Source organism: Colletotrichum karsti (assembly GCF_011947395.1).
Source record: "Colletotrichum karsti strain CkLH20 chromosome Unknown Scaffold20, whole genome shotgun sequence".
Classification (NCBI taxonomy): domain Eukaryota; kingdom Fungi; phylum Ascomycota; class Sordariomycetes; order Glomerellales; family Glomerellaceae; genus Colletotrichum; species Colletotrichum karsti.
Genome location: NW_024065920.1, coordinates 884,030 through 899,650, shown reverse-complemented (window position 1 = coordinate 899,650; position 15,621 = coordinate 884,030). Strand labels below are relative to the sequence as shown.

Sequence of the window (15,621 nt, the reverse complement as noted above, 5' to 3'; positions counted from 1 at the left end):
GAACGCGCGATAGCCGCGGGGAAAGCCCCCTAGCGAATGGTCATGTCTGAGTTGCCAGACGAGTCCCTCGTGAAGGGCCAGTTTGGAATCACCTGAAGCGGTTGTGAACTTGTTCATTATTAAGTTTGAACATGAAGACTCTACCGGAGTGGACTGTGGTTATTACCGGCGCCCGGAAGGCAGGCAAGACAGCTGCCAAACTAGCTACAAAACTACCGGTACGGGTACGGGCCTGCTGCCTCGCGTTAGCAAGCCCATTTCAGGAAAGGACCGATCGTTTCCATTGCGGTTCACGGCATGCCACAAACTGAAACTTCCCATGACGATGTGTTCATGAGAGCTTATGGGTGTGGCTCGAATTCAGCTTGTCTAAAGCTGCCTTCCAAGCCTCAGCAGTTGATTGCAATGCTGACCAGAGACAGTCAAGGCTCGCCAAAGCACAGGTATCGAGATCCAGACATGGTATTCGAGACTTAGATGATATATGTCGACGACCGGCTCTGGCTCAGACCACTCTGGAGGGCACTGGAATCAAGATCGACTTGTTGGGCAATACGAGAAGATTTACAAATATGCGTATGTGTTGGCTGGTACAAACTGCTATTGCGCGAGAGCAGACGTTCATCTTCACTTCGTTCAAGCGGAATCGGCAAGAGTTGACTTGGCAACTCGTTTCTGGAAACGGCAGTTGAACGCGATTTGAGCAGTAACTTATGAGAGCTCGTTATGATGGAAACGATCCCAACGTCGTATTAGCGCCTTTAATTGTGTCGCTCTCCTGCGGAAGTCGCCCATGTACGTGCGGCGCCGAGGACAAAGCACAGGAAGGAAGGTTGGGATGTCACCCAAAAGCCTACTCAAGAGGGTCCCCGAAACATGATATGCAGTCTATCAGCGTGGTCTAGAAGCTGGGCGAGACTGCGCTACGTGGTGTGTATATCACTTTCTTGGTCAACCGCTTGCTTCGTAGCCTTGAGATGGTCATCCGTTACTTTTGGGTTCATTAGGTTTAGCAAGACGGACGGAAACGCACCCGGCAAGCCCATCCTGCGTCCCATCATCGACGATCGACAGGACACAGGGAGACTTCCCAGTAATGATATCCGGTTCCGACGTCGCCGTCTTCAGAAGACAGTACACACGAGACCAAGGACTGCCAACGGCATCCAGGTCCAGTATCTCCTGCAGTATTGGGTACGGGAAACAAGCCAAGAAGATCAATAAAACACCCAACCGTCACCCCCCCTCTTCCCGCTCCAGACAACGCCAATAGCACACCTCCGATGCCGAGACAGCCCTGAGAATAAGCAGGCCCAACCTCGGGCCGAAGGGTGGAAGCCTCAGCAGCGGTCCCTACGATGTGTCAGAACTCTGCTTCCCTACTGGGTCTCACTCGCCCTACCTGCCTTAACGTCCGGTACTTGAGAGATTGAGACACAGAGAGAGCCCAGCCAGGCCGTATGTCTCTCTCTGCCAGAAGGGGATGGACGATTCAGGTGGAGGATGTGAGACCGGCATGGGGGACATGGGCATGGGTATCGTGACGAAGAAGCGGTGACGGAATATGAGAGAAATATTCTGCATGCCCCTCCCCTCTCTCTCCCTCTCGTGGTGAGAGAGGTTTTGGGCAGGTATTGTAGGAATGGCCAGCTGATAAGGGTGTGGCGGAGTTGTATGCGGAGATGGTCTCGGAAACATCTCTGGAAGGGTATGATAATTCCTTTTAGGCCGTCTGCTTGTTTCAAACTCAAAGGAAATATCACCCATGCAAGCTGTCATTGGCCTCAGTGTGATGGATGATGGCCGCGAGATAAGGGGCTGAGGCCTAAAGCAGATCATCGTCCCGCGGATGCTCCCGAGCAATGAATGCAATGCGGCGCGTGAAACGTCACATTTCAATGCTTCAACCGCTTTAGCAGTTCTAGTGTCCATCACTTATGTGAGAGCGGGCAAGGAGGGTAAAGTAGCAGCAGGTTTCTATTCTAAAGGAAAAACCCATGACTGTTGTACACTTTTTTGTTTGATGATGTGACGTCGTGAGAAAGAAAATGAAGGGGGCCCGCATTCCAATGAAAAAGCCTTCTTCATACGTAAAAAAGAGAAAAAGAAAACTCTGCCTGTCCATTTTTCGCCTTTCCCGGGACGGACTTCAAGACTGCCAAACTGCCAAACTGCATTGCTCACTATCCCTTCTCCTCAAGGAGTAACTTTTAGTGCACCTTCCAACACCCTCTCGCTCTTGCTGTCAGTCTGAGCCACACACATGCGCTCTGGAATGAGGCATTGTCTGCAGAGTGAGCAGCTAGTGTGTCGGCAAGAGTGTCGTTTTGTGGCCAAGCCGAAAGACCTAGCTGAAAGATCCAATCCAGTCTTTCTTGTTCTCTCCTCAAGCCTTGCTCCTCTGTTAGACCGGGTTGGCGATAGTGTGTCAAGGCATGTCGCAAAAACCAAAACTTAATGGCGAGGCTCTTTGGGGGGTTGGAGTCTTCATCACCCAATGCCATTCTATAAAATCTTGGGTCCTCAACATGTCTGAAGACCAGGTTTGCGTGCCCTCTATCAACTGTGGAGAGCATTTTTGTTGGCGGCAGCGCTCTACCACTCGTACTCGCCGGTGGCCTTGTGGAAAACGTACTCCTTGCCGTTGACAGTGAGTACGCCGTCCTTCAGAACACACTTCCACTTGTTCTTGACGCGCTGAACCTTGTCGTACATGCAGAGCATGATGTGGCCCAGACCCTCGTCGTCAACTTCGTCGTCATCCTTGTCTTCATCCGGGTCGTCAAGATCAGAATTGATGGCGTCTTCGTCAAGCTCGTCGTCGTCATAGCCGTCGTAGGGCGCAACACCGTGTTCCTTGCCCTTGGAACGAGAGGTTGCAGCAGCCTTGTGTTTCGTAGCTTCCTTGAGGGGCAGCATCAGTCCACCACCTTCCATGCTCTTTGCTCTGGCAGCAATCTGCTTGTGGATCATGCGGTCGATATCAACACGGCCAAGCTCGCGCTCGGTGCCATCAGCACGGCGCTGCATCAAAACGCCCTCGATATCGTAGTCGTCATCCGCTCCGTCGGTCTGCGAGGGGTTCACACCAGGCTGGCCGTTGCTCGTGGGAGGCTGTTGGCCTGGCTGCTGGGGTGGGCGGTATTGTTGCTGCTGGGCGGGCTGACCAGGCAGTTGCGGGAGAGGGGGTTGACCAGCAGGCCTATTCGTAGCGGATGACTGGATGGCGCTAATCGAGCCGGCACCCTTTTCGCCAAACTGTCCACGGATGTGCTGCGCGGCGCGGTACGCAGCCTGGTTGCTTTGAGCGTCCTGTTGAGACGGCGGCAGGGTCACATTCTGCAAGCCAGGCTCGGGCTTAATGTAAGGCTCCTCCTTCACGGCAGGTTGGCCGACCTGGGGTCCGGGAAGCGGCACGCCGGGCAGAGGTGGCTGAGGACTGAGCTGAGCTTGGGAGTACGGGGCTGCTTGGGGCGGCGGCTGCTGGACGGGCGCGGGTTGAGGAGCTGCGGGCGGCGCTGCATCCGGCTTAGGATCCCATGGGAAGCTGGCTACCTCGAGTTGAGAGAGCTTTTCCTGCCAGCCCTTCTTCAGTTCCTCGAGCACAGACTCGTCAACACCTCCTTCCTCGAAATCGACACGCGAAGAATTGATGACTTCGGTGATGATGTTGTCATAGACGTTTCCGACGGCGTTGTTGGACATGGTGGCGACGGCCAATAGGTTGTTGCCGCTAAGTTTTCGTAGATGGCTGCGTTCGAAATGGACCTTGCCTCTGTTAAGACTGATTTGTCGCGATGATCGATCGAGTAGCCGCTGGGTCGCTTTTGTTTTCTAAACGCAGTGTCTCCCGCAGTGAGGGTTTTTTTTCTTTTCGGGTCGGGAAGGTATTTGTTGTCGAAGTAGCTCAAGCACCGTCGTGACTGGTTGGTCGCGCCCACCAGAGGAGGAAGTCGCTAGATTGCCGATGGATGATAAATCGCCTGCCTAATCCACCACTGTCGCTGCCCAGAATGGCACGCGCTCGCAGAAATAGGCAACTGCAAGGGCGATGTTTCTATCTGCGTAGAAATATCTGGCCGGAGTCGTTGTGCTTTAGGTGGTGGCAGAGGATCTTGCCGGGGCCCGTTTTCCGCTGGTGATGTGTATGGGTCAAGGTTGGCTTTGTCCGGTAGATTCCTGTTGACGTTGAAGCAAGGTGGGCTTGTTGGTCATTAGTCAGCTCAGGTGGGCAGCGGAAGGCTGAGGATCACCCGAGGCCCCATTTAAAAAAAGACCGATAACGCGATAAGAAAGGCAGCTGCAAGGGCTCGCGGGAATGCGGGGGAAGGAGGGACCCTCGTAACTAGGCCCCTGCCGTTTCTTACCCAAGTATCTAGAAACCGAGGCAATCACGACGCGTTGAAAGGGGTATTTAAATCGAGTTTTTCCTTTATTGAGAGCGGCATCTTGTCACTTAACTGCTGCCGTCTATCTCTGACACGCAAGTACGTATCCGTAACCCGTACAGTATTCCTTGAATAAAAATTACAAATGCTTCCCGGTGCCAAACAGAAATCAATGGTATCGTCTGCCGTTATTCGTGACCAAGCAATTTCATATCCCATCGTGGAGAAGCTCTTTCGTACCACGCAGAGTCGGTTGCGACAAAACCCAAACTCCTCGCTGAAGATGAACCCCAACCGCCGGGAACCCATGACCGACAAATGTCAGAGGGAAATATACCTACATTTGTTGACGTCGTTGAACCGACATTCGCCAGGCTTGGTCATTTGAGACGTTTACCGGATGGTCATCTGCTTGACCATGTCCGCCTTGGCCGAAGAGCTGCTGCTACCGACACCGGCGCCAGCTCCCGCCTTCTTCTCGAACACCTTCCAGAACTTCAGACTCTCGTCGGCAGCTACGTGGCCAAAGTCAGTATGTATTACTGGAAACAGTGGAAAAATCATGCGTTACTCACCTGCGGTAGCGAGCATCTGACCGTCAGGGCTGAGGCAGCTGTGCAGGACTCTGCTCTCGTGCGCAGGAATCTCAACATTGCGAACCAGCGTGGGGTAGCTCCAGATGCTGAGCGAGTTGTCGGGGAAGCCACTGGAGCTGACAATCTCACGGTAGTGAGGGCTCCATCGAAGACTAGTGACCTGCGAGCCGGTATCGATGCTGTTGACGCGAGCGCCTGAGGTGGAGTTCCAGAAGTGGATGTGGCGATCGTACGAACCACCACCCGTGGCGAGCAGGTTCATGTTCCACGGGCACCATGCGAGCGCCTTGACGGCAGCCTTGTGGTTCGTCTTGGTGAACTTGGGGACGGAGAGGGAGCGAGCGTCCCAGATGGAGACAAGGTTGTCGTTGCCACCAGTAGCAAGCTGAGCACCATCGGAGCGCCACTCAAGGCCACAGACCTCGGAAGTGTGGGAGACGAGTTCTGCAACCTTGTGCTCCGCAATACGGACATCGTGGTTGTAGACGAGACCACTGCGGGCGCCGGTGGAGAGGAGGTGCTTGTTCCAGCCCATCACGCCAACGCGGGTGTCGTGGCCAAACATGCTTCGGACCTTCTGGGCCTCTGCGACGTCCCAAATCTGAACTTCACCAGTACCAAGTCCAACACTGACGTAGGCACCATCGCCGGACCACTTGACACTGCTAACGTAGGTGTCGGCGGGGGTCTCAAGAAGACAGCTGACACTGCCCTCATCAGCAGACCAGACGTAGACGTTGCGCTCGAGGCCAATGGCAACCTGGTTGCCAGAGCTCCAGTCGAGAAGGTTGAGGTAGTAGTCGTCGATGAGACCAGGGGCATCAAGGACACGCTCCGGAGCAGTAGCAACACGACGGCGGAACTGGGCCGAGGTGGAGGTCGCAGGCTTGAGAGGACGGTTGTACTGCTGGCGGAGATCGATCGGCTTGGAGGACTCGGGGGGCGCAGGCTTGAATTGAAGAATGCGGGTGTTGAGGCTGACACCGCAGGCGTTGGCAAGTGAGTCTTGGTAGGCGACGGTGTTGGGAGAAGGGCGGGAGTAGCTGGCAGGCTCCTCGTCTTCGATGTTAAGGCCCTCCAGGGCTGCAATAGCATCATCGGTGGCAGAAGACAAAACGTTGGAAGCCTCGCTAGTGCTAACCTTGGACTTCTTCTCGGCCCTGTCCAGCTTGCTGCTTCCAGCGTTGGCGATGGCAGAGCTGGCGCCACGGTTGGGAATGAATCTATCGGCGCCATAGTTGACGGTGGTCTTGGCGGTCTTTTGCCTGATAGAGGCCTTCTTGGGCTTGGAGCTGGAAGGAGTCTTGGTGCTGGTGCTGGTCAAGGTGAAGTCGGACACACCAAGCTCCAGAGCCTTGCGAGGGGTAGAGACGCCTCTGGCAATGTTGGACTTGGGAGAGTCGCGGTGAGAGGACTTCTTGTTGGTGGATCTGGCAAGGTGTGCTGTCAAGTTGCTGCCGTAGGTTGACTTGGCAGCTGGGCGGTACGTGTCGTTGCTCGACTGCCTCTCGGGGGTGAAGGGTGAAGAGTTCAAGTTGGCGGAGATGGAAGTCGAGTGCTGACGGGGGGAAGGGGTGAGGGGCATGCGACCGCCGGCGGTGCGGGAAGAAAAGAGCCCCTTGTGGGACTTGATAGGAGTCGATACTGATGCGGTGGCCATGTTGAGTACAGGATGTGGATTGATGTACCAACGAGGTGTGAAATCTCCAACGATTGCAATCTAGTGCGTCGAAGGAAGAGGGATGAGTGAGAGAGCTCCGAATGTCGAACGAGCTCCAAGAGACTCTAGCTAAAGGTTCCTGGAATATTGTTTGTTGGTTAGTATTCTGTCGTTGTTGTACTGTTCGAAAATCGAAGAGGTGCCGTCGCGAAGAAGGGCTCGAAGTCGAGGGGGCGATCAGATGGCTGAGAGCAGCGATGAGATCTAGCAGACTTGATGGTTCTTGTGAAGGCTTTGATAGAGAGATGGGCCAAGCTCAAAAGCTTGGTGAGAGAGGTTCAAGAGGTTTGAGGAGGAGAGCGAGGTGATGAGGTTTGATACAGAGAAAAGAAGCCTCGAAGCTGGACAGGAGCTCTCGACTTCTTTTATTTACTTTGTGCCCCACCATTGTTGCGGCCGGGCAACGAACGACGCTCGGACCAGGCGACGAGCTGACGTCGGGTGGGGCCACTTTCCCTGGGAGGGAAGGGATGCACACCCGACACCACACCTGGAAGGAAGAACGCCGCCCCTTATCGATAAGATATTTAAATTGTCGTTGTCACTGTCGTTGTCACTGTCGTTGTCACTGTCGCTGTTGCCGTCGTCTTCTTTCGTCGCCGTCCGCGGAGTATTCGTGGCGGCCATCTAGGGAAGCAACACAGTCCGACACCCGTGGGAAATTTAGAGGACTCCAACCTTAGGTACCTACCTTATAAGATAGGTAGTCTTCAGACGGTAGTGCGGTTCACTGTCAGCGAATCCTGGAGAGCCACAAGGCACTCACAGAGATACCTTACGAACAACTTGGAAGGCAGTCACGTGCAACTCGTGCGGCAGCAGTCAGCCAATTGCAGGAGCAGGGCCTGGCAGTTGCCACGACAGACACGGACCCGTAGACGGCGTGGATGGGACACTGCAGACGTGGACACCGTAGGCACCGTGGGTACTCAGTGTCCGGTCTGCCCGCCTTGCCGCCCTTGGCTGTGAACAGTGGAGAGGAGGAGACTGGCCCGTGATTGCCCAAATTAAGCGGCCTCGGATTGTCAATGCAGGAACGTTGGTACTCCACCATCGCAGTGTGCGACGGCGAGCCTCATCTCGTTATCGCCTGTCTCTACGGATACTCCTACCCATACTTTACTCTTGCCTCGAAAATTGTGTTTGCGCTGCACTGCCAACTCCTGCATCCTGTGCAACATCGGTACTGAGTCGTGCGCCCTGCCTCGTCCATTCGCAATTTTCGCCGCCCGACCTCTCATTTTCCAATCCCATCCTCGACAGACCTCTTTTGCGACTCACGATTGAAATGGTTCATTGACATCGACCACGAACTCGCTCTGCCTGCACATTATGGCTCAGCCGCAGCCTCAACCAGGAACCCCGGGGCCCCTGTCGCAATCCCTTTTCGGAGTGCCTACGAGCCAGGCTCTGCCAGCCCCGTCATCCTCTACGCCGGCACAACAACCCACGCCTTCTCCCGTGGATCAGACTCCGGGGTCGGCAGCATCGAGCAACAATACCTACATCATGCCCAACTCCCCCATCAAGAACAGAGGCACCCTAGACGGCTATCGCCCAAGGGTCACAAGAACCTTAGGCCAGCGGCCCGCTTGTCTCGTTAATGCCTCCGTCACTTACTGCGGCAACAACCACATATACGCCTTCGGAGGCTTCGATCAATACACTGATGAGGTGTATAATCATGTCCTCAAGTTGGATCTGGTTAGCCATCAATGGAGCCTGGTAGACAATTACGGTGATATCCCCGGCGTGCGTATGGGTAAGCATTTGCGCTCCTCGAACCCGTCTTCCATGCGCCTTCTAATCAATATTCAGGTCACACGGCTACCCTCTACCAAGGCGACAAACTCCTCGTTTTTGGCGGCGAGAACGAACATCGAACCTACTTGTCCGACCTCATCATGTTCGACCTGAAAACCGCACATTGGACGCAGCCACAAGTTACAGGACCGGTGCCGAAAGGCCGAGCAAGACATGCCGCGGTGCTGCACGAAGACAAGCTTTTCATCGTGGGGGGTATCACGGGCCACGACAATTATGTTCTCGATGATATCTGCTACCTCGACCTCAAGACTTTCACCTGGTCCCGATCCTGGCGTTTCGTAGGACGATTTGACCATTCTGCATACATCTGGGGAGATCGTGTTTGGGTCTTTGGAGGGCTGTCCGAGGATATGGACAAGATTGGAGATCTATGGTGGTTGGACCTGAAGGGAAGCCCGGCTTTTGAGTCTTCCCCTCAAGTCGGCATCTTTGATCGCCAAACTGGCACCAGCCGGACAGTCGGCTCTCCAAGACAACCGTACGCGCTGTCGCATCCGCCACCGGCAGTTGGCACTTCCGGCTACGCCGCCAATTCTCGGACCCAACAGGTTAACCCGCCGTCATTCCAGCTTAAGACGTTTGCCCCCATGGCGCCTGGTACGATCTCGTCTCTGAAGTTCGTGTCTGGTCCCCACATACCTTCCCAGGGCTCTGGAATTCACTTCCATGTTTACTCGTCCGGCACCTTGCTTGACTTTGTGACGCCAGCGGCGACCATTACATCTAAGGAGTGTTCTCTCTCAGCACTGGACCTGGCAACGCTCAGATGGCAGAAGCTCGCGGAAGGTCGAGAAATTTTCAAGTCCGGTTACCGTTGGCACTACTGTACGATGAATGAGGATGGTACCAAAGCATGGCTACTTGGATGTCCCACCGATCCTGCCGCATCTGACCTTGGACCTAATGGATTTGAAGAATACCTGAGGTAAGGCTTCCAAACCGTCAAGTTTCGGGTGGCATGCTGACTGCTTATAGCGACATCATGGAAATCGACCTCCGTCGATACGGATTCCTTGGCAACAACCTGTCACCAGAGCCGCGCACAGAATCAAGGCCAACCGCTAGAGTCATTGACCAGCCTTCTAAGGGACTCGGATCTGATCTGGCCAAACTGTTCGATCAACCGCCTGAGACTGGTAGCGGTACTGACTTCGTGATCACTGCCTCGGAGGGCGACTACGAAGACGATGACATGATGAGCCGGAACGTCAATGCTTCAACAGATCACAACTGGCTGTCCCCTGACGCGCCTACATCACCGCCGATTCACGTCCACAAGCTTATTCTTCAAGCCCGCTGGCCGCACTTTGCCCGACTTTATAGCTCCCAGATGGCCGAATTCCACACGAAGAAGATGCACATTCCAGAGCCATATAGTGTCGTAAAAGCCTTCCTTTACTATCTCTACACAGATAGCATCCACGGAACGTCGGTAAACGAGAGCGGTGCCACCACCGAGCTATCCGACGTGGCTGGACTTCTCGTCATGTCCAACATCTACGGTATCCCTCATCTTCGACTGCTCTGTGTCAACCGGCTTTCCAAGGAACTGGACGTTGACCACGCTTGCATCATCTGGCACTGCGCTGGCCTGGCGAGCGAGGATTGGCTGCGCAAGCGTGCAGCGCAGTTCTGTCTCCTACATTGGGGCCGGATTGTTCGAACCCAAGGCTTCCTTCGCCTGCCACGGACAGCGCTGGTGGAGTTGTCTCAAGAGATTGACATGGAAGGACGCGTTGTTGGCGGTGACGAGCTCGAGTACGTCGGCGCTCTGGCCGGCTCGCGATTTGGGGACGGCTGCTCGATTGTCAGTCGTAAGGAGAGTGTCAGCAGCAACCACACTCAGCTACACGAGAGCGAAGTTGACGTTGACGACGACGACGGCATGGAGATGAGTTGATCCTCTACACCGCGGCTGAGCATTCCGCATGCTCATCACCGGCTCGTGTGTTTGGAACTGGCAGCGTCCAGGAGCATACTTTAACTCCTTGACTTGGGAAATCACGGCTTACAGATAACGATGGGATGTTTTAACGCAGGAGGAGGAACTGGGGAGGAGGCGCACTGAGTATTCTTTCCGCATTTGCTGGTGTCGGGTCTACATACGTTATCGCTTTCTCGCTTTTTCGGAACGGTATGGTACCTTGGAGTTGGGAGGTTTGTTAGACGAGATATCCCATACATCAAATTAAAAAAAAAAGAAGGCAAAGATTTATACGTAAACTCGATCCATTCAGTCTATTTTTGTGCCAACGAGGATTTTCAAACAAAGCAACTTCAACTTTTCCCAGCCAGTACCGCCCATGAGCAACGCCTACATGTACGCATTCATCAACCAACTTCGCTTTCCGCGCGTAAGCCCCCAAATCGCTGCCGAGGGGAGAGGTAGAGAGGAGACACGGCCACCATCCCAGATAAACCACCGAAAACCACATTTTTTCCTCTCGGGTAAACAACGACAACCATCCTGATCATTTTCTTTTCGTAGTCCAAACTCGTACAAAAGACCTTGAGGCCAGACATATCTGCGTTTTCCCTGATAGGTCCTTTTTGTTCGCCTTTTTTCCCCCCGCTGGTCTTTTTAGTGTGTATCGTAATTTGTGGACAGCATCCTGTGCTTCCACATCAAGACCCTAGGCCGCCCGCCTGCTAAACCCAACGGCAGAAAAAGGGCCAAAAAGTAGAGACACCCCGACGCGAGGCTGTCAACTATTGACAAAGAAGAGTAAGGAGGGTGCGAAACAAAACAACGACGGTGCGTCCACCCTACTGCCCGTGATCGTCTATCTCCAACTTCGTCGCCGAGGGTATGAATTATTTCTAGAGGGGAGGTGTGTATCGTAGCCAGTCGCAAAAAGAAACGTTGCTGGTAAGTCTATGAGGGTATAAAACGGATAAGAGCAGACTCGGTCGACCTGATAATCGGGCTGAAAAGCGTCCGCAAAAACAATCAAACGCCGCGCGAAATGCCGCAACCCAATTCTGTGGCAAAGATGTTCTGGTCGGCGGCTCCCAAGACCCGGTTCGGTGCGTTGCTGAGTGTTCAGTCGCGCCTAGGTCTTGGCAAAGTGTCCAATGCCACGTGGGATTGGGATTCCAGGGGAGAACGGTGACCCCAAATGGCTTCCTACATCATCTGGTCTTCACCAATCCCGGGAAGGTTGGACATGGAATTCTCCATGAGACCCGGTAGGGTAGCGAGGTTATTGAGCCCCGCAGCCAGAAACTTGAAGTCAGGGTTGCACGGTGCGGAATGTCCTTTGTGCTGTGCTTCGGGTCAGCCTCGGCATCTTGCGATTTCGGGAATGGGGCTGAACTAACGTATTTGAGACCGTTGAGGTTTTTGTAGCGCTTGCCACACACTTCGCAAGAAAACGGCTTCTCCTTTTCCATTCCGAGCGTGCCAGGGTACGGCGCGCTGGTTTCGGGGTTCACGATGGAGAAAGTTCCGTCGCCATTTTCGTGCAGTTGTTGCGTCTGATGGCCGTGAGTTTTGTGGTACCTGTGTGAGTCATGTCAGCCACAAGTTTCACGCCAACGAAGCCACTGGAAACTTACTTCAGGCCGTTCTGGTTCTTGTATGCCTTCTCGCAACCGATGACGGGACACTTGAAGGGCTTGTGCTCCTCGGGAATCATCATTGCGCCGAACTTCTGCATGAGGGCCTTGTTGGCGGGACTGTTGGGCTGGCTAGGATCGAAGCCCATTCCGATGAGGTGTTGCTGGATTGCCCGCTGTTGGTTGGAGAGAGCACCGCCAGGGCTGAAGAGGTGCTTGCCGGGATCATTGATGCAGAACTCGGGGTTTGAGTTGGAGTTGCCAAAGTTCGAATCCCCAAAGTTTGATCCGTTCAGCTCCATGTTGCCGCCCATGGGCATACCAGGAAGATCCTCGTCCATGTCGTCCATGTCGTCCATAGACTGCATTTGAGAGTTCTGGAGGAATCCGTTGTTCGACCGTTGCTGCTGGGGTGTTTGCTGGGTCGTAAGCGTGGGCGTGTTAACCGAAGAAACCGTCGGGTTGTGCTGAAGACCAAAGCTCGCGGCTGCAGGAGTCGGTGGCTGGGATGTACGAAGTCCCTGAGTGAGGCCCGAGGCGTTAACATGCAGCTGCGGTTTTTGTTGTTGGCCAAACATCTGGCGGGTTTGGGACATGGTTCTCTGGCTGTCGTCCATTTCCATGTTTCCAAGTGCATCGTCCATCTCCATGTCGGCAACGGGGTCCAAGTCGTCAAATTGGTGGTGCTGCTGCCCAGCCATATGTTGCTGACCAAGCTGCATCCCGAGACCGCTCATGCCGCCGCCGAGGTTAGACCCCGGGCGACTCTGCTGGCCGAGTTGCGACAGGGAAGCCGTATTCTGCTGTTGCGTCTGTGGCCTAACACTGGTGGCTCTAGACGACGGTTGGGTAGGGATCGCGGCATACTGGGACGAAAATGGCGCGTTGCGCGCAGTATTCGGGCTCGGTTGGGTGTGTGCTTCCTCATAGTGCTGCAGAAGATCGTGGAGATTGGGCAGGTTAAGGCCGCAGCAGGTGAAGTCTTTCATGAAGCTGGCCTCGAGCTTGGGCAAGTAGGATCCGGAGTGGAAGGATGGTGACGCTTGATGGGCGAAAGGCGAGGTGCCTGCCATAGCAATACTAGCGTATACAAAGTCAGCACATGAGTTTCTTGCGTGGGGTTTCTGCGACGCCGGCATCAACGGTAAACGTCGGTGCAGCGCCACCGAAGAATGTCTTGGTCTTGAAGGCAAAGACGCATTTCAAGAAACGGTAAATGCGGGGCGGACATACTCATCGCGAATAAAGCTGCCGAAGGACATTCCTCCCCAGCTGGCGCCGCCCATCAGGCTGCCTGCGAGACTTTCGCGACGTTGGCGATTGACATGGTCACGATTGGGGTTGGCCATAGAAATAGGCTTGGGACCTGCGCTGACAAAGGAGTCCTGACGACTCCGACCCATGGCCGAATCCATGGCAGGGCCAGTGGTCATATCGATGCTCTTTGTCGGAATGGGAGGGAAGTCGAGGAGATCGTCGGGCAACTCGAAGGGATTCCTATCGAAGCTGGACTTGGCGGGGATAATAGAGGGGGAGGCGGACGACAGCGAAGGGTCTCTTGTGGGTGTGGCAATGGTGATTGGCTTGGTCGACCAGAGGCCTGCACGAGAATCACGCACGTCGAAAGAGTCGGTAGGCGTGAGTGGTTGAGGGGAGGGCGAGTTGGGGGTGAGAGAGGTTGAGTTGGAGGAACCTGGTGAAGGAGAAGCGAAGGCGTTGTCAGAAGCAGACGAGAAGGCCGACGCACGATAACTAATATTATCGGCGCTGGCGCAGTCACCTCTGCTGGGTGTGCAGGTGCGCCTGTCTTCGCTGTTGTGGGCGGCGGCGGCGGCGGTGGTGGTAGTGGACCGGGTCGACGGGTCCCTTGGGTCCTCGGTACTTGATGGGTTGAACCAGCGAAAGGCGCTCCTCATGTCAGCTGGAGGTAGCCGTTGTATTGGGTTAGGTAGGGGACCGTGGCACCCAGAACGTTTCTCGACCCTTTTTGTGGGTAATTATTAAATCGGGCCACTTGCTGCAGCCGGCGGATGTGCCCCGAAAAAGGAGATCGAGTCCGCGTCTCGACTAGTGATTGATGCCGCCGCAAAAAAAGATCCCAGAGGGGAGAAAAAAAAGAGGGGGGAGGGGTGTAATTTTCCCGTTTGTGAATTGTTGTTTTTGCGTCTTTGTGTGTGTTGTGTGTGTGTGCTTGAGTGTCGGTCGAGTCTTATATTATTTGTAAGTGTCTGGTGGTCGAGATGCTGGGGGGAAGCCGAATTGGCTGTGGTGCAACCCGTTTGGTTATTGGAGTAAGTTAAGGTAAGGCAGGGCGCCTTATACTCTGTAAGGTATTCTGCCTGGCAAAGTATGTACCTTGGGGCAATAACAATCCAGGTACCAAGACAGCTGGTGGTTGATGGTTCAGCGCAGCCGTGGGCGACCAGACCAGGGAGGCAAATAAAGGTGGGCGGGCTGGGGGCCGAGCGAGGACTAGGTGTTGAGTCGACGACAGTGACAGCGACGGCGCCGTTATTGGTAATGACCAGTAGATTCGGGTCCAAGGACGACGGAGGCGATTTCTCAGCCAAGGGGCGAACGCAACTGAGGTACGCAAGCCGTACGGGATTTTGTGGTCGCCGAGGTAGAAACGAATAATCTGGATCTAGATCCGGCCGGCGGCGGTAATGATGACGACGGGAAGAGGATGCTCTCCGGGAGTTGCGACCGATAATTCGCCTGGTTCTTCTGCGAGATTCGTCTTGACGAGATGGAAATGAACCATCGAGTGTTGCCTTTCGAGACGAACCAGAAAGAAGACGTATTCCTCTGGTACTGGGGAGGCGGTATCGTTGTTGTTTGTTTTGATTATAAGTGGTCGTCTTATAGCGAGCACCAGGTCGAGTGTGATGTGGATGCTTGTAGCGGTGTTGATATGCCGCGGGTGAAGGCGTTCTGACGAGGAAGACAGTGTTGTGTCGTCGAAGAAGGGTCGAGCAGGAGTATAAATGTTGGAACGAGACAAGCTTCGAAGAGGAGGGAGATTGGATATGAAGCCAGAACAGTGGAGGGGGAAGGGGTTAAGAAGGAGAAGATGGGCAGTACTTGGTATGTTATGGATGGAGCTGGAGCTGGAGATGTGTGAACTGTATGCGTGTGTTGACTCGACTCAACATCAGATCCAGGTTGACCCAGTGTCAAAGTACCTGCAACTGTCCAACGAGTCCGGGCTCAAGGTTCCATTAATCGGTCGAAGATGAGAAGGGTATCCGTAAGGCAGAGCTCGGCCGAAGTCTGGGGTGTTGGAGTCTTAAAGGAGGGTGGGAAGGGAAGGGAAGGCAAGGTACCTTAGGGAAGCGGCAGGTACGGTACTGTTTGCACGTAGGTATTCGATGTGAGGTAAGGCATGGCCATCATGGACAGGAAGATCAAAGTGTCTATTATTTGAGGTGCAGGTCCTGGTCTGCTCAGTGGAAGGCGATAATACAGATTGGCTGTCCCTAAAAGAAGGACCAGCTTGCCATGATACCTATCCAGCCCATTAAGCAGGACA

At 54.4% G+C, this 15,621-nt stretch overlaps 4 protein-coding genes across 4 annotated transcripts; 1 reads left to right on the top strand and 3 right to left on the bottom strand.

The window, feature by feature from the left end:
• Positions 1-2,595: 2,595 nt before the first annotated feature.
• CkaCkLH20_06847 (transcription factor IIA) lies at positions 2,596-3,705 on the bottom strand (the record flags this gene model as incomplete). Its single annotated transcript, XM_038889564.1, has 1 exon — positions 2,596-3,705. One exon carries the CDS (start codon positions 3,703-3,705, stop codon positions 2,596-2,598), a length of 1,110 nt encoding a protein of 369 aa, XP_038745376.1.
• A 1,076-nt stretch (positions 3,706-4,781) lies between these two features.
• Positions 4,782-6,644, bottom strand: CkaCkLH20_06846 (uncharacterized protein; the record flags this gene model as incomplete). The annotated part of the gene is made up of 2 exons (XM_038889563.1): positions 4,782-4,903; positions 4,964-6,644. 2 exons carry the CDS (start codon positions 6,642-6,644, stop codon positions 4,782-4,784), a joined length of 1,803 nt encoding a protein of 600 aa, XP_038745375.1.
• A 1,392-nt stretch (positions 6,645-8,036) lies between these two features.
• CkaCkLH20_06845 (kelch repeat protein) lies at positions 8,037-10,431 on the top strand (the record flags this gene model as incomplete). Its single annotated transcript, XM_038889562.1, has 3 exons — positions 8,037-8,466; positions 8,523-9,456; positions 9,507-10,431. 3 exons carry the CDS (start codon positions 8,037-8,039, stop codon positions 10,429-10,431), a joined length of 2,289 nt encoding a protein of 762 aa, XP_038745374.1.
• Positions 10,432-11,658: 1,227 nt separating this feature from the next.
• On the bottom strand, positions 11,659-14,005 carry CkaCkLH20_06844 (uncharacterized protein; the record flags this gene model as incomplete). Its single annotated transcript, XM_038889561.1, has 4 exons — positions 11,659-11,796; positions 11,853-12,033; positions 12,090-13,169; positions 13,323-14,005. 4 exons carry the CDS (start codon positions 14,003-14,005, stop codon positions 11,659-11,661), a joined length of 2,082 nt encoding a protein of 693 aa, XP_038745373.1.
• Positions 14,006-15,621: the final 1,616 nt, after the last annotated feature.